Source organism: Arvicanthis niloticus, chromosome 10, assembly GCF_011762505.2.
Source record: "Arvicanthis niloticus isolate mArvNil1 chromosome 10, mArvNil1.pat.X, whole genome shotgun sequence".
Lineage (NCBI taxonomy): Eukaryota > Metazoa > Chordata > Mammalia > Rodentia > Muridae > Arvicanthis > Arvicanthis niloticus.
In genome coordinates this window covers 47,792,530-47,810,940 of record NC_047667.1, presented here as the reverse complement: position 1 = coordinate 47,810,940, position 18,411 = coordinate 47,792,530, and the positions used below count along the sequence as shown (strand labels likewise).

Genomic DNA, 18,411 nt, shown 5'->3' with positions numbered 1-18,411 from the left:
GCACTTGGGAGGCAGAGGCAGGTGGGTTTCTGAGTTCCAGGCCAGCCTGGTCTACAGAGTGAGTTCCAGGACAGCCAGGGCTACACAGAGAAACCTTGTCTCGAAAAACAAAACAAAAAAAAAAATTTTTTTTAAAGTTTTTAGAATGATAATGATGTGCTAATTATTGCTTATGAGTTATATAGATACTTATAAAACTTACTACTGCTGGTTAACATGGTAATAATAGTGTCATAAATGAAATTTTATTATATTTGCCTGTATATATTCCATACTTTCATATGTAGTACACATAAGCCACATTTGAATTTTTGTTTTAAATAGTTAAAAACAATTGAAATTAAAATTTTTCCTCAGTTGCAGTAGGTATATGACAAATGCTAACCATGTGATTACTACATTAAATAGTTCAAATTATAGAACAATTTCATCACAGGAAGTTCTGTATACTCTGTAGTAAGTTGTCTAGACTATAGTTGTGAGGATAAAATCAAGGAGTAGTATTGTGGCCTTGTGTTCTCCTGGTGCTGTAAAATAGTACTAAAGCAGAGGTTTGGAGCTCAAGGTAATCTTAAACTCCTAATCCTGATGTTTCCACTTCCCCAAGTATAGCAGAGGCTTAATAAGCATCCAGCCAGACTTTGCATTGCACTTTTTAATAGCAGTGAACTAGTACTCTCAGAATTCTTTTTATATCATTATGTTAATAGCTTTCCTTTTTGGTAGTATTAACTTCCCTCTTGGCTCCCCATTACACGTAAACAAGTATGGGCTAGGAGTATGACTAAGCTCAGAGCATTTGCCTAGCTGGCACAAGGCCCTGTGTCAGCGTTCCACTGCTTACATCATGCAGACACAGAAACATACACTTCGTAGTAATAGGCACAAGGACGTTGGATGCCTTTCACATCTGTGCGTAACGTTATGTAGTATTCACTTACTTTCTTCCTCTGACTCAGGTAGAAGAGTCCACAATGATGGGAGTAAGCGCCTACGTGGAGTATCTCCGAGAACAAGAAGTATCCGAACGATGGTTCCGATATAATCCCCGTCTCACCTGCATCTACTGTGCCAAATCTTTCAACCAAAAGGGAAGTCTGGACCGCCACATGCGCCTGCATATGGGAATCACACCATTTGTCTGCCGCATGTGTGGAAAAAAGTATACCCGGAAAGATCAGCTAGAATATCACATCCGCAAGCACACAGGCAACAAGCCCTTTCACTGTCATGTTTGTGGAAAAAGTTTCCCCTTCCAGGCCATCTTGAATCAGCACTTTCGAAAAAACCACCCTGGTTGTATACCCCTGGAAGGGCCTCATAGCATTTCTCCTGAGACTACTGTCACATCTCGGCAAGCTGAAGAAGGGTCACCTTCACATGAAGAAACAGTTGCTCCTGGAGAATCTGCCCAGGGCTCAGTTTCTACTACTGGGCCAGATTGAAACAGTGAGGGAGAGGGGGCAAACCCTCTTCCCCTTTGGGCCGTAACCAGCCCCTGTCAGGACCATGGGTTGGTACTTAGATTCACAAAATGCCACATTACTCAACTAGAAGATATTCCCATGGTTTTGCCAAATTAGAAGACCAACATGCGGAAAGCACTAGAGGCTCTTCTCCTCATTCCCACCTCACACTTTGGAAAATAATCAAGCAAATCAGCTTCTAATTCAGGGATCAACTGCCTTGGTTTGTTAACTTTATAAGAAAAAAAAATGTTTTTAAACAAACTGATCAATGAATGGTCATTATCTACCGATCATGATTGAACACCATACTTAGGTCCATATCATCTTGATGGGTGACGTCCCAGATCTAAAAAAGAGCAGCAGGAGCTTTGGCCAACTGAAACAGCCTATCAGAAGAGGGGAAGGTAGTCACAACGGTGAGAAAGGGGAATCTTTCTTCCCTCTTCCCTGCCAGAGCATGCATTTCTATGTTTAAGGGGAAAAAATGAATACTGGTGGTTCTTAATAGTCTAAAGGTTAGATTGATTTTACCCTGGTGAGGCATCTAATACTTTGCCTTGTTGTTTCATGCGATCAGTTCAAGGTAGCTCCAGGTATCTAGTTACCTTGGGGCAGTATTCCAACAGGCAGACTCACCTGAAGCACTTGGGGCTTAGAGAAGTCAAATGAGCCCCTGAGTGTTTTCAGTGGGCACTCATGAAGAGCTTGGGAGAGGAGCAGGGAGGAAGTACTTCTATGCTTTGTAGATACTGCACAGCACAGCGCTGAACTTCAGCTTCCTGTTTGGTGTTTGTAATCCATAGCACTTGCATACATCCTTGGGTGTTACAAAAATATTTCTAGTTATGTGACTTAACTTGTTAGGCTGACTACCAAAAGATCACCCTCTTGAGCTCCTAGTTTCATATGACAGCAATATTATACATCAAAATGTCACTTTCCAGTGAAATGAGCCTGGATTGTATTTTTAAGTCCACAGGTCTCCACATTTGATAACTTTTCTATGAGGTTTTTAATCAGCTTTTTTCTGCAGTGTTACAGTTGAAGAGAGATTCAACACTATTGTTCTTAATGCAACCACAGTTTCATTTCCTTCAACATTTTTTATACTCCATATTTTCACTCCAATGAAGAACCTCACTTAAGTCTGTGTCTTGGGTCTGCAAATCTATATATAATTCATAAACCAATTAGCAAATTGCTGGTTACTCCAAAAGCTTCGTTTTTTTTTTGTTTGTTTGTTTTTGTTTTAAATAATACACTACGGGGCACTTCACTTATAAGACAGTATCCTGCACACTCATTCTGCAATCAGTGATCAAGGGATCATTTCTTATCAGGTGTGGTTACACTATCATTCCTAAGATTTTTAAAACTTCAAGGGGCTTTTTTAGTGATCTTGAGTTTTTCTTAGATTCTTAATCCAGCTCTGAAACAATTTACCAAACACACAGAGCTTCATATGCCCATCTTGCATGCAGAGCGAGAGGAGGAATGTTAAATGATACAGGCAAATGGATGCCTGCACTCTACCATGCAAATAGAGGTCTCTAGCTTGAGTGATTTTAAGAGAATATTTAAATGTGTAATTGTTTTGGTACAGGGATATGGATGATTCTAAGAGATTTGGGAGATGGGCTGGTCCTACCTGCACTAGTGAGCCATTTATGAGAATGTGAAGCTTGTGTGCTCCTTCCTTGTGAGCACTCTGTGGTATGTGAAAAGGTGAGGGGAAACCATTTTTTTAATAAGAAACTGGAATGCAGTGGGTGGCGTTGAGCAATCTGAGAATCAGATATACTGTATCACTAAAGATTTTCTCTTCTAAAGAAGTATAGACATTCATTTTTTAAAGGAGTATTTGGTACTCCACTTGAAGAGCCTGCCCTTACAAGCAGCACTTGAGAGTAGTGTCTCATCTCTGATAATCACAGGCAGGCTTCTTGCTACTTAGCTGGACAACAGCATGATAAAGTGAAACTGTCTCCTAGAGCCACCTTAGGGATTACTGTGCTCTGGGGCATAAACGCATAGAGCTGAAGTTGTAGGGAAACTTAGCTTGTACTCAAGGTCTTCAGTGGACGGATCTTATCATTACTGATCAGGCAGTAGCTGGGAAGTACAGAAGATGCTGCTTCAGATGGATTTTTTTTTAAGCCAACCAAAAATATAAGTCTGCCCTACTTTTGAAAAGTTAAGTTATATGCTGAAAAGTTGTTTTTTTGCATTAATAGCTTTTTAGGTGATATGTGAAAACATTGAGCTTTTAACTATTACCAAATTATAATGGTAAAGTACAGTAATTTCTGTAAAAAGAAACTTGGAGCACTTATCAACACTCCATCCAAGGTCAGGCATAAGCAGCTTGAATGGGGTAGAGACTGTCAAATTCATGTGGAAATGTTAGGCATGCTTGGTGGGTTCCCTTCCATTTTCACTCATTTCTAATAGGGTTTTATTATACTGATACTGTGAACAGAGTGCTTCCGGTCCTAGGACCACATCAGCACAATCTTCTTTGCTGGTTCTCTCCTCTAATTGGCCTAGCCAGAGCCATGAAATTCATGAGACTTGTAGCCGGGCTACCTTTGAAACAAATTAAGTTTGCAAAATTAATCTTGTGTTTTAGTTTTAAGTGATACCATTCTAAGTATCCAGGATTCCTATCCAGATTCACTGTGACATTGTCCTACTTCTTTGTAACATCACTGTAGGGTCATAAGGGTTAGTAGAATACTATGTATATTAATGAATATTGGTGTGTACAAGGAGTATGCTCATTAAGGGTGTACTAAATGGACTTTAGCTGATGCTGAAACTTACTACCAAATTTTGACTTGCACACGTCACCTTGTGAGGGGAACTACATTAGCAGTGAGAGCTAAATCATCAGTAGGTAACTTAATGCCATGAAATTGCAGTATTAGGACTATGATCATTCAGTGGCACTTAGCAGCAGAGGGGCTATCCAGTATTTTGAGCAAAAGCAGAGAGTTGGCCACGTGTGTATCTGTTTTCATTCTAAATAGACTTTTTATTCTCTCTGAATTCTGATACTGGCATAAACTATGGCATTCGCATGGCAGTATCACTGTATTATGCAGAAAGGCTCTTCCTAATGAATTCTTCTCTTTTACTCAGAACCATAATTACCTCTAAACTGAGTTGAATTTTATTTTATATAAATTCCAAGCGACTCCATAGTTTGGGGTTTTTTGTTTTGTTTTTGGATATTTGAGACAAGGTCTTGATATATATATATCTCGCAAGCCCCTTGCCGTCCTGGTCCTCACTATATAGTCCAGTAGGGCTGTGACCTGATAAGTACTGAGATTACAGGAATATACCACCACACTTGGCCCCCATTCCATTTTACTGTACTAAAGAACTAATCTTGACTACATAAAACTAAATTAGGCTGTAACGTTCAAAGAAGAAAGAAAGAAGTTAAGAAAAGTTTTCTTATATTTTTGCATTTTTTGTTTGTTTCCAGTTCCCTTCCCATCAGTGAAACAGTTTTCCAAAGATGGTTGAAGTAAAGGTAGACTGTCCATCTTCATAGTGGAAATCCAGCTTCCACTGGATTGGTCTGGTGGAAGAGCAATGCTTGTAACCTCACTTTTAATAGTCGAGTAGTCCTTTGTCCAAGAAATAGCTTTTACATAGTCTCACTACTAACTCACACTAGTTTCTTTTTTCTTAACCTGTATAAATTACTTTTTGTTTAACAAGAAGGTCAAATTTAAAGAAATAGAAGCAATGGAAAATGGAAAGACTTAATTGTAGTAGAAAAGCACTTAATCAGAAAGATTTGAAATCCTGGAAGACATGTAAACAGGTGAATTTATTTTTTTCTCTTCCGAATATGCTCTTTTTTTTTTTATTTGTATACTTATTTATTCAAGGAATATTGACTGAATAATTATTGAGCAGTCTTTGGAAGTGGAGCTTTTTACATAGGCCACAATGGAAAAGAATTTAAGATACTAAAATATTTTCATATCTGAGAGTTAGGAAAGGAACAGCAAGCGGTTGCTAGGTAAATCACTTGAGTTTAAGTGTAGCTTTCAGCAAATCAGACTCCTAGGGCTTGAGTTAGAGCAGGTTTCAGCAAACCATGACCTTTAAATGAAATACAAAGACACCTTCTTATGTGAACAGAATGTATCCGAACACCTATGGACTTAGGTATTGTATAAACATTATACTATAATGATAAAGGTGAGTCCATGGCCAACAAAACCTGAAAGTACTCCATGTCTAGAAGGTGTCAGAGAAGGCTTGCCATCGTCTGGCTTCCTTTTAAAGATTAACTACAAATTATTTTTCCTGATATTTCGCCTTTAGCGTAGTTTGGTAGAGGCTTTAATTTCAGTCTTATCTGCATCTGGTACTTAAGAATGTGTCATTGTTTTTAGATCCCCATAAGCCATTTTGGTGTTTCTTGTGCTTGACTGCCATTCCAAAGGGTATGTAGAATGAATTATAAGCCAAAAGGAAACAGGGTTATGATTTGTTCTTGTCTAAAAGGTTTAAGTAGATTAAATTTAGAATAGTTATTTGTAACAGGATTTTTCTTATTTTAAAAAACTCTACTTATAACAGTGTGGGGCTAAATGACTACCCTGTTCAAAGCTTTATGTTCTTTTGGTTTTTCGAGACAGGGTTTCTCTGTGTAGCCTTGGCTGTCCTGGAACTCACTCTGTAGACCAGGCTGGCCTTGAACTCAGAAATCCGCCTGCCTCTGCCTCCCAAGTGCTGGGATTAAAGGTGTATGCCACCACCGCCTGGCAAGCTTTTATGTTCTTGTAAGTGAGTTTTACCATTTTTTTTAATCTTGTTTTAACTGATTTGCATAATAATTTAACCTCCCTATAATTAAAGGACAATTTCTGTTACAGATAGATTTTACTGGTTGTAGTAACTCTTGGCTGTAATCCCAGCACTTGGGAGGGAAGGTGAAGGTGAGGACCAGGAGTTGAGAGTTATCCCTGGCTACATAGAGTTTGAGGATAGCCAGGGCTATGTGATACTGTCTCTAGAAAGCAAAACAAAGGGTATTTTGCTTATCAGATGTACTGTTTTTCTAGATTAGATTCCCATACTTTTTCTTCATTTTAATTTTCTCTAGCAAATTCACTCTGTCTTCATGTAGACTAATAAAAAGTCCAAAATCTTTCTTTGTTTTTCTTCTGGATGTTTTGAAACATAGTAAAACATCAAGATTTCAGATTTTTCTTAGGTCCATTCTTGCATATCTCCTATTATCTCACTTGTTAAAATACATATTGGACCATTACATATTTGCTTTATGAACATTCATCCTTAGTGTTATATAAGGTGCAGAGAAATGTAAAATTTTAGTTGTGGTCATAGAAATGCTTGTGAAAGGAGAATATGACTTCTCCCCATTTGGAAATAAGACAAGGACTTCAGAGTTTTATTTGGGCAAAGTTTTCTAGGCTGTGATAATTCAGTATGGTGAGTTTGATTTGTTATAAATCCTATCCTTCTAGATAAAAGTGGGAAGAGTCATTAGTCTCCAAGCACAACATGTCTTTGGTTTGTTTGGTTTGGCTTGGTTTCATTTTGTGACAGGGTCTCACTATGTATATCTCTGACTGGCCTGGAACTTACAGAGATCTTTCTGCCTTCCAAGTGCTGGGACTAAAGGCATGTGTCTCCATGGTTGGCCACCTCTTTGTTTGTTTGTTTCTTTGTTTGTTTGTTTGTTTTGGGGAGACAGGGTTTCTCTGTGTAGCCCTGGCTGTCCTGGAACTCACTCTGTAGACCAGGCTGGCCTCAAACTCAGAAATCCACCTGCCTCTACCTCCCAAGTGTTGCACCTCTTTGTTCTTAAAGTTGCCTTCTAATAAGATATTACTATGAAGAATAAATAATCCTCATTGCAAAGTTTCAGGCTCTTCATCTAAGTTAAATGTTCCTTATTTCAGAGCACACTACACTTAGTAATAATGGGTTTTCTAATTGATCTGAGCCATGTAACTTGGAAGAGACTGCTGGATAACTGAACATCCAGCTATACTCTGTTTGAGGTCCTGTTAATAGATGTCATTTAAATAGGAATCAGTTGAAAGCATTGACATTTGCCAAGCATTACGACTAATCCTCAGTATTTTTGCTTCTTTGCTTTCCAGTATTTTCCTGGTGTTTAGATCAGGATTTTTAAATGGTGCTTTTCCCCAGGCTGGTATTTTTACTTAGACACTAAGTAGGCTTTCTTCCTCTGGACAGGCCAAAGTTGAGTAGTATCAGTATGTTGGAACACCTGAGCTTGTTACATTACAAAGAACGTAATTATTGCTAGGGGCAGTGACCTCAAACCCTTAAGAGACGTCTGTGCAAATCATCCACTTTTGTTGTGTTGGAAAACCTTGTTTTTCTTAAATGATACATGTACAACAATGCTGGAAAGACAAATATTATCTAAAATCCACATTATCTTTACAGAGGGTACAAAAATAACTTTATAAATAATTTCTAATTCACATCCTTCCCTTGTATATCAAAAATATTTAACTTTTTAACACAGTTAAAAGAATGGCAGTAGCTCAACTAGTGGAAGCTTTAAACAGCAGAGCTAACTTACAAGGGCAGAGTGCAGGGAGGGAGGGGGCTCTTCTAATGGTTGATTGTGTCTACTCAGTAGGTCTCCAGTGTCCCATCCAGTTAAGGTAGTCTTACATTGAGCATCCCATGTGACCAGTACTATAATTCAATGCCCTGACTCTTAGGATGTGAATTATTTCTTAATGCCATGGAAACATATGCAATTACTTGTCTTCACTGGTATGTAGGAGACTATGTTCCATTAAAGAAATGTTAAGCCATGCAGTGGTGGCGCACGCCTTTAATCCCAGCACTTGGGAGGCAGAGGCAGGTGAATTTCTGAGTTCGAGGCCAGCCTGGTCTACAGAGTGAGTTCCAGGACAGCCAGGGCTATACTGAGAAACTCTTTCTCGAAAAAAAAAAAAAAAACGGAAAAAAAAAAAAAAAAAAAAAAAAGAAAGAAAGAAAGAAATGTTAAGTATTTTTTGATACCAGACAATATGCTTAAAATTTTTGAGACAAAACGAGCTTTAATTAGTTGTGACTCACCCATTCTTTTGTTTTGTCTTGTTTTGTTTTTCTCTCTAGGTAGCTCTGGCTGTCCTAGAACTCACTACATAAACCAAGATGGAAATCACAGACTTCTGCCTGCCTTTGCCTCCTGAGTGTTGGGATTAAAAGCAAGCTCTACCATGCCCAACAGAGCTTCCCATTCTTAAGAGTCAAGTAGGTTTTACTTGATGGGAGTCTGATACATGAAGTTTTAGAAGGCTTACACTTTTTACTATAGAGAAGTTCTAAAAAAAAAAAAAAAAAAAAAGTCCTTAACTGTACTGTGTGCTCTACTAGCATAACTGCAGCTATGTCAAGATATTCCTAAAATAATAATAGTAATTACAAGACACAATTCTATTAATTTATCTGATCCTCATGTCAGTCTGTTATGATTATTGTTATCTTCATCTTAGAATGACAGACTTTGTCTTTACACAGGCAGTCTAACACCTGATGCTCAGAACAGCCTCTAGTGCCTTTAGTGAGTATAATTATGGCACATTTTATAGGTGAAAAACTGATGCGCCTAAGGGTCCGTAAGTTGAGGATCTGATATTTACTAATCCAATTCCAAAGTCCAGACTACCTCTGCTGTAGCGTATACTTCCTGTACAGTTCCTACTAATAATGTTCCTACTTTTAGTAAACTTGTAACCAAATGTAAGAGCTAGAGAGATTGCTCAATTGGTCTCTGCAGATTTGAATAGGAATATTGCCCACTTATTCAGAATTGCCCAATTTGGTAGATCTAATTGTGAGTTAGCTGAGTGAGTTACTATTTTAAAATGAAACTATTTTCTGGTTACTTATTTCTGTGTAACAAACTACTCTAAAGTTTAAAGGGGCTTACAAAATCTTGACTTTGTAAAAAGTTAGAAGTTAAAGAAGGAGGAGGCAGTTGAACTGGTCTGAAAGGTTCAAGATTATGTCATGGGTGCCTGGTATACAGGGACCTGAAAAGCTAGGCCTAGCTTTTTCATTGAGTTTCAAGGATTCTCCGTGGTAGTTGGACTTCTTTTTGGTTTTTTGTTTGTTTGTTTGTGTTTTGTGTTTGTTTTTTGAGAAAGGGTTTCTCTATGTAGCCCTGGCTATCCCAGAACTCAATCTGTAGACTAGGCTGGCCTCCCACTCTGCCTCCCAGATTCTAGGATTAAAGGTGTGGGCCACTACCATCCAGCAGATGGTTGGACTTTTAACATGGCAGCTCATGCTGGGCAAAAGATGTCAGTCTTCTTAAAGGCCAGGCCTATAGTCATCATGGAGTCACTGCCATACTTTAGTAAGTGGTGAGCCTAGATCTTAGGAGAGAGGAAATACGCTAAACTTTATGAAAGACATGCAGAGATTTGAGACCATGTTAAGTTGTTTACAGGTAACATTAGGCTTTTCTTTTGTTTTAAACCTTTACAGTCAGTTATTTATACCATTGGAGCCGTTTATTCCATCTGCTATATGACAGTAAAAGACATAGAAGAGACTGAGACAATCTTGAGGCTCACTTTATTAGTGACAGCCTTCTTTCAAGTTCAACACACTTTAGAGCACTTGTTCCAGTTGGAGAGATGACTCAGTGGTTAAGAGCACCGACTGCTGTTCTGGAGGACCAGAGGGCCAGGGTTCAATACCCAGCACCCACATGGTGGCTCACAACAGGTTGTCCCTCCAGTCTCGGGAGAGCTTACCCTCTCTGGTTTCTTGGGCATCAGGTATAGAGATACATTCAAGCAAATATATCCATTCCAGCAAAAAATATCCATAACAACAAAGCACTTGTTCCTTTCACTCTATACTTGGTTATGGGATTTTGCTGTGGTTGCTATGAAGCCAAAGTAGCTATGCATGCTGAAAAATACTCCCTAGGAAGTAAAAGACTTACACTGTTTGAGATTTTGATTTATTGGAGACAGCTGTATTTAAGTTTATAAATAGATGGGAAATTCCTGTGATATGAAAATATATGGCTACTAAGCCATTTCAGGAATTTCCATCGTGTAGCCTGCTCTCCTGTTGTTGAGATTCTTGTATTGCTCTCTTACTTATGCCAACCAAATTCTCTAACCACTGAGCCACATCTCCAGCTCTCCACAGTCAGTTTTGCCTGCTTGTCTTATTCCATCTCTATCTCTACCACTTTTCCTCTCATGTAGTTTTATGTTTAAAGATGAATTAATTGGCTGATCCCATTTTTACTGTTTTTCTTACAGCAAAATCAGTTGCCTGATTGTGTGTATTAGCTTTTCTCATTCAGAGTCACAGATCATTGGTGTTTTTTTAAGGCTGGGGTTATCAGGTTTATAATGCTTTATTTACTTAAACCTCTGCTGATTTAAGATAATTAGACTGGAAAACTTAAACTAGTCTTTCATTGAGAAGATGGTAGAGAATAAATTGTACTCTATTAAGTATCTCCAAATCAATACACATCTAAGAGAAGAAAGGTTTGAGATATCGAGTGACTAGCTTCCCAGAGAAGTGGGCTTTTTGCCCACCATTTCTGGTTCTTATTAGTCTGGTGATCTCCATTGCTAAGTGAGGCCTAAGGAACTAGAGGGATACTAGAAACCAAAGGCATAATTCAGGACTGTGTAAAATGCTAGGAACTGGGGGAAAAGAGGAAAAACTAGAAAACTCCATAGTGCGGTTAGCTCTCCAAGGATAGAGTGAAGGTCGATTAGGTTTTATCATGTAAAAAAGAGGCAATGTTTTTAATGAATAAAAAGAATAGAACTTAATTTAAAAGGTTTGTTTTTGTTTTTGTTTTTTTCCTGAGACAGGGTTTCTCTGTGTATCTCTGGCTGTCCTGGAACTCACTCTGTAGACCAGGCTGGCCTCGAACTCAGAAATCTGCCTGCCTCTGCCTCCGAAGTGCTGGGATTAAAGGCATGCGCCACCACTGCCCAGCTAAAACTTTTAATATTCATTTCTACCCTGATATAATCCACTTACCTCTGTCTTTCTTGACAGAATAACTTGGAAATCACAGTCCCAGGAAATGGCAGTTTCTCTGTGATCTGTGTCATAGCAGGCGTGTTATATTCATTGAGAACTTCTCTGGAATCTCTGTGGTCTCAAGTTTGTGGTCATTGGATGCTTGATCCCATCCAATGCTATATACATAGAAAGAGAGCAAGGTGAGCAAAGGGGGGTTCTACAGAGCGACAAGCTTTCCTTTCCTTTCAGCAGCAGTCACACCAGCCTGAGTGAGTAGCTACTACCTGAGGGTTAGAGTTCTGCCTGTAGCCTCATCTTGAAGCAGATGCTGATGACATTTGAGAATGGTGTTTCCTATAAGTCATAGAAACCCAACTGCAGTGGTTAAGAACCACTCAAAACAGAGATGCTATGCAGGGAACAAAGCTTAGATGTGTTTCCTCTGGAAGCCAAATTACTAAAGAGGTCACTAAAGTGTACCAGAAGTCCACCTCTGACATGCTATCAGGTGGCAGACATATTTAGAATTTATATGGAATTTTTAGTATTTTTACAAAAATGACTTTAAATCTGGTAATGAGTTTTGTTGTTGTTCTTTAATGAGCCTGTTTTCTTTTTGGAAAAATGGCTCAATAAAAATGTCACTAAAGAATTCAATTGTATATGCATGTGCATTAAACACAGAATGGTATACTGAAGATAGTTCATGCAAATAATTTTATGGGAAGTTTAGCTATTTTCTTAATGTCTTTTTCATAATGTATGTTTATAAATATATTTACTCACCCACCATGATCTTGGTAGCATAGAAGCATTTTGTTAGATGTGTTGTACTGAAAATTAAATTTTTAGCATAGTAGGCTATGAGAGCTTTTGTTAACTTTGTATTTGGACTGAAAAAAAATTATTTCTTGCACTTTCTATTTATAAAGATGTCATAACACATCTAACAGTTAGTGCATCTGTTATTTTTTTTTAAGAGCAGCAGATGTAGATATTAAAGTGAAATATATGCCTAAAGCCCTGGCAAAAGAAAAAGAAAATCTGCTTATAGCTACCTGAGCAAAACTAGGGGGTCAGTACACAGCAGGTAGCCTGAAAGTGGCTCTTGGGATAAACACCCTGTGGCTGTGAGGTGGCTGTGAGGTGTCGTGTTAGTGTGCGTATAAGGAAAAGGCATTTAATGAAGGCAGATAAGTCAGTGTAGAATATCCTACCTCCCACTAAATACTGAGCACATTCAAGATTACCTTGTAGCCCTGGCACTGGAGCTGGAGTCCTCAGCCAGTCTACCCCATTCTTTTCTGTATACATTTCAGCTCCTCTACCTCTGAGCATTTTGCTGAAGAAATAGGGTGTAGCTTTCTATAGCATGCAGAAAAAAGCTAGACTCAAAATACAGAGGCTGTCCTTGCAGATGGTAATGTTTGATTCTTGTTGCCCAAGTCTTGCACTTGTCTGGTAGGAGTATCTAGTAGAGATGGAGGCTTTGTTCTGTGTGTGCGTTCCCTTGCACATGTGCTGTGCTTTATTCTGTTGCCCAAGCTGGCCTCAAACTCTCCATCCTTCTGACTCACCCTCCATTTTTTGCTGTCTCTTTGTGATGTTCCCAAGGCAGAATCTCAGGCCTTGCCTTGCTTTGTAGCTCAGGCTGGCCTTCAACTCTCACTGTTCCTGCCTTGGCCCCTTGAGTGTTGACACTACCAGCATGTGCCACCGCATCCTCTTCTTGTGTTTATTCTTACAGATGCCCAACTATGTTTAATGACATGTGCTGTTCTTTCATTGCCTGGCGTTTACAGTTTATTTGTAGGGACTGGAGCATTAGCCACATGTTCCTGAGAATGAGCCTGCTATCACTATCTTACATGGATATACATGACAAGGATTCTTGGATGATCTGTTTGCTTTTAATCACTCCAAAAAGAGATGTGCTTTTTAAAATGCCAATTACTGTCATAATAGTCAAGAATTGAATTTTGTACATGGCAGAAAAGTTCATTTCAATAGTAAAATGCCACCTAGTCCCAACTGTTTTCTACTTGAAGTGCTAGTTCCCACAGCAAAGTCAGCTTACCTACTTTTGGAACATTTGTAACAGCTGAGGAACAACTATTGGCTCTAACAGACATCCTGGAATGTTTTCACCTTTGCATTCAACTGTTCTGTGTGGGCAACAGTGTCTAAAAACAGCAATTCTCTGATTAGAAATGAAAATTAGAGAATTATCCATTTTCAGATCTTTAGGTGTTTCCGTTGTTTTCTGGGTAAAGTTTTCTTTCCTTTACGCTAGGTAGAGCAGGTAGGGAATATAGACAATGCAATTCCCACTAGGGAGAAAAGCACTCCACATAAGTGACTGTGGGCAGTTTTATGAATAAATTCAGTATTGAGTACTCCAGGGAGAAAGATGAGTAAAACATGTGCGTCTGTTCACCACAACTGCTTATTGCTAAACCGTAGAGTCGTTCTCAGTCTGCAGGCCATGCTAGCATGTCGGGCTCAGGAATCAAGAAGTTGTGCTTAGGAAAGCTCTCCCTTTGGCTTACGGTTTGTATGCAGTTTTGTTCTAGGCCTACCCCTGATGTTCTTGCTATAAATTATTCTTTAAAACACATATTTAATTAGGTCTTACTTAATAATACTTTATTGTCTGTGTGGTTGCTTATTTGGTTAAACTAATACTTGGAGAAAAAAAGAGTAAGAAGTGCCCAGGCAATTTTTTTTTCCTTTTTGCTTTTTGAGACAGGGTTTCTCTGTATAGCCCTGGCTGTCCTGGAACTCAGAAATCCGCCTGCCTCTGCCTCCCAAGTGCTGGAATTAAAGTCATGCGCCACCACTGCCCAGCCTCCCAGGTAATTTTCTTGAGTTTCATTAAATTCATGAATGTAGAAGGAAACCAGTTCTTACCCTCTTCCTTCAACTTGGATGAGCAGGGCCTTTGCGATGCCCCTTCCAGACATTCCCTCATCTGTTGTGCAACCTGGGCTTCAGAAAGATCCCTAGGGATAGAGTGGGAGTGCAGTGGCTGCTTTGGTATAGTGCTCCTGTGTAGCATGTAAAAGACCTTTGTGCAGCCCGCTGAGCCGGAACCCTGCCTGAGGATTCTGAGATTCAGCCAGGGCTGAAGCTCACTAGTGACTGCTCACTTGTGGTCTTAGACAAGATAACCTCAAACTCAGCACTGTCTCATTCTCTCTTTCCCACTCCCCAAGTGAAATGAAGATGTTTGGGTCTTGTTTTAGAGGGCAGGGTTGGGGTTTGGTTTGGTTGAAAAGAGAAAGAACTCCTTGGAGTCTAAGGGACTCTGGGAGAGAAATGCTGGAAGCTAGTTTTCTCGACACTGGTACCTTTACTGCTATCCCAGGTAGGGCTCTTGGCATAAAGTTGATAGTGGGCCAGAGCACAGGTGCATCTACTTCTTCTCAGAGTAGGTCTGGAGAAAAACGTAATCCATCCAGTAGCCTCTGTGCTAAGCACAAAGTGTGCATACATACACAAAAGCAGTTTCCAAGCCTGTTCCCTAAAGTCCTTCTCCCCTGTATATGAGATTTGAGTGATGACTGCTCAGTTCTGATAACTAAAATAGAGCAGCACTTCAGTGTCCTGTTTTAAAAAACAAAAAACAACAACAACAAAAAAATGATCTGCAAAGCCACACTCAAGCTGACTTTGGGCTACTATTCTTTGTGAAACAAACAAGTAGTGTTGTTACTTATGGAGAAAAAAATAACCCTGCCTTGGATGATCAGGACACTTCTGATTATTTATCTCTCAGCCTGGTAGGATTTGTTAAGTGACTCTTGACTTAGCTGTTTTTCTGAATGAAATATTTCTGACTAGTGTGTGAAATGAGTCACCTTAACATCTTTTGTTCTAGGATGTTGACCCCGACCCAGTCATTCCCAGAGGAAATCCCACAGCTTCCATTCTCACCCTGAGTAGTTTACTGCCTGCTGTGGCAATGGGGAGGGAAGTTGTTCTATCCACATAAAAATGAAAACCACCTTTGAAATTAACTGCCTGACAGCTTCTAGCTGCTAAAAGAAGTGTGCCTTCCTTGCCTTTAAGCAGTTGATCATTTGCACTTCAAAAATAGGTGGACGGGAAGAAAAGGTAAGTATAGGAAAAGGTTTATTAGAACAAAACGTGAATACTTAATTCTAAGTAGCATTTAAGGCCTTGGCTTGCAGGATTGAGAGAAAGGCCTCCCTCCTTAGGATGACTTGCTGGTCATGTAGGATAGGAAGGCAGTTTCTATAAGTGGTGTTCATGCTAGAAAACATGGCGGAGTACTGTGAAACTTGATGAAGGTTATGCAAATTAGACCACACTGGACTTTAAGCTTTATGAAGGGACAAAAGAGGAAGGTGGGGAAGTGGCAGGAAAGGTGAGTGCCAGCATTTGATATGTTAAGCAAGAGTAAAAAATTTCTACTACAAATGTAAAGTCAGATCATCTTCTGCCCTAATGTGTCATCTTTCTCATTCATTCATTCACTCATTCATTCCCCCTCCTTTGCCCCATATCCCTTTGTCCTTTTAGTACTGGGTGTTGAGCCCAAGAATCTGGAGCGTGCAGGGCAAGCACTCTGCCACTGAACTATCATTCCAGATCCAAATCTTGCTGAACAGCTAAGCAGAAGTATAGGCCAAGGAAGTGTGCTCTCAGAGACCGTTAGCTGTTCACCTGCTGTGGTCTGTTCATAGCTTTGGCCTAGTCACTGTTTTGTGTTCTAATGGATCTATTACTCAGGACCCAGTGGCCTCCTTTTCCTTTAAGACATCTTAGGAACAGCACTCTGGACCAAGGACTCTCGGTCTGCCTAAGTGAGGGGAAGTGCATTGGCAGAGCGCTTAGATTTCCTGGTGCCTGTCATTTAGCTTGGGTTACCCAGGCAGTGCCCGTGAAAGGCAGAGAAGGCTAGGGCAAAAGAGGAATAGCAATGCAGCAGACATTTGATTTCCTTCGGGTGGAGGACCTATTCTGAAGGAACTATATCCAACTCTTCTCTATGGTGCTTACTTAATGGGTGACAGTTGTCTCCCGGCTACCTGCCCCTGGCACTGTGCCTTCCCACTGGTCACTGTGAAAAATAGATCACACTGGACTCAGAGGCCAGAATCCAGGACAAGATCCCTCTTCTTATCTTGAGCCCATTGCTTCTTCACACAGCTTATAATGTAGCAGTAACTTCTCTTTGAGAACGTCGGGGTTTTTCATCCCAAGAAACCGCCATAAAACACAAGGAAACAAAATTAGATTTGGGTTATAGTTGTCACATTATGAAATCACAGATTTCACTTCAGCTGCTACTGAGTGACAGCAGGAATCAAACTGCAGCCTCCTCCTGGTTTGGACCCTGACATAGTGTCTGTAAGCAGCAGGTATCTGACTAGTTTCCGCTAGTTCATCAAGGAGAGTTCACATTGAAACAGACAATCACTTTCTACTGGTCCTGAATGGGAATGGGATAGATTATTTTTAACTTCCAGTCTGTTTTCTCCCGATGAAAAGAGTCTAACACTTAGATTTATGTCTTTCATCTGCAGCAGTTATGCCGTTAATAGTAAAGATGCCTCAGAAAGTACAGCAGGGTAGCGCTCCCATACCTCTGAGAAGGGCTGGCTTCTCACACAGGGCTGGTTGTGTGCATCTTTTAAGCCTTTTGTTTTTTTGTTGTGACCTTAACTATAAATACCTATATATATAGGAGTAGGATTTTCTCTGCCCAGCCTCCTTTCATCATCACATAAGTGTAAACTCTCCCTTCCCTTTACTGAAAAAACAAAAACAAAAAAAACAGAAACAAGAAGTATGCACTTTAATTCCTAAGGAGTGTGGCTGTTCCTGGCCCTGCAGCCAGATCACTCAGGAGGAGAGTTGAGGGAAAACTCTTGCCAGATCCTGTAAGGTTTAACCATATTTCTTTGTCCCTTACCCCATAGTGCTGGGGGTTGAGCCCAGGGCTTTACATATGCTAGGCAACTGCTGCCCCAGTAACAAATATCTTAATGTGAACACAAAATACCACGTTTTTTAAGCTGCCCCCAAGTACTCCCTGCCAAAGGGCAAAAGAACCACTAAATAAGAGTTCAACATACCTACCCCGATTGTGGAATTTTTTCCTGGGGGAAACTTTATTTTCATTGAACTAATTTTTAGCTACCAAATTATATCTTAAAAAATAGTGTTTTGTGGTAAGTTCTTTCTTTTATTTAAAATCAAGCAAAAACAATGGCATTAAAATTTCTAGAATTGTGTCACATCTAAGTACCGGGCTTGGTTCCCTTGTGTGATAGGGGACCCCAACTCTCCTCCTGTAGATTCTGTCTTTCCCTGGACAAGCCAATAAATAGTTCTTGGAGGGGTGGCATGTCTCCTAGAGCCCCTGGAGCCCTATTGTGTCGGGGAGGGGGGAGGGCACGAGGGTCAAGGGAGGGGGAGATTCAAAGATGAGTTAAGATGTGGGTTTATATAAACATATTTAAAGCAGTTAGCAAAAGCTTTCTCGTTGAACAGCTTTAAGAACAATGTGAATGAAATCTTAGCAACTTGGCTAGTAATCTGAGAAGTCTATTAATGTATACTTGAAATTGTTTGTATAAAAATGCATTTCTCTTTATTTTGACACTGTATAAAAACATTATGCATGTGAGTGGTTTGAGAAATAAAACATTTAATACTCTTATTTGAATTTCTGTCTTTTCTATTTAGAGATTAATTGATTTGGTGTTTGGTTTGGTTTGGTTTGGTTTTTTTTTTGGTTTTTTGAGACAGGGTTTCTCTGTCTATCTCTGGCTGTCCTGGAACTCACTTTGTAGACCAGGCTGGCTTCGAACTTAGAAATCCGCCTGCCTCTGCCTCCCAAGTGCTGGGATTAAAG

The 18,411-nt window shown here is 39.7% G+C and overlaps 1 protein-coding gene and 1 long non-coding RNA gene across 11 annotated transcripts in view; one reads left to right on the top strand and one right to left on the bottom strand.

The window, feature by feature from the left end:
• The window catches only part of LOC117716118 (uncharacterized), a 34,147-nt gene extending 17,461 nt beyond the window's left edge, over positions 1 to 16,686 (bottom strand). For 3 of the 9 annotated variants that reach the window (XR_013112899.1, XR_013112903.1, XR_013112896.1), the window contains exons 1-4: positions 16,551 to 16,686; positions 11,541 to 11,701; positions 2,106 to 2,286; positions 942 to 1,115 (exon numbers count right to left, since the gene is read on the bottom strand). This is a non-coding gene — a long non-coding RNA (uncharacterized LOC117716118). Of the gene's footprint in view, positions 1 to 941; positions 1,142 to 2,105; positions 2,287 to 11,540; positions 11,702 to 14,435; positions 14,528 to 16,550 lie in introns of all 9 variants that reach the window. The other 6 variants (XR_013112901.1, XR_013112897.1, XR_013112902.1 and 3 more) reach the window with 6 other exon arrangements.
• Zbtb37 (zinc finger and BTB domain containing 37) overlaps positions 1 to 18,216 on the top strand; it is a 31,573-nt gene extending 13,357 nt beyond the window's left edge. For both annotated transcript variants that reach the window (XM_034513016.2, XM_034513017.2), the window contains exon 4: positions 960 to 18,216. In XM_034513016.2, the coding sequence (XP_034368907.1) occupies positions 960 to 1,445 (486 nt within the window). In that variant the 3' untranslated portion in view covers positions 1,446 to 18,216. The remainder of the gene's footprint in view (positions 1 to 959) is intronic.
• The last annotated feature ends 195 nt before the right edge of the window (positions 18,217 to 18,411 follow it).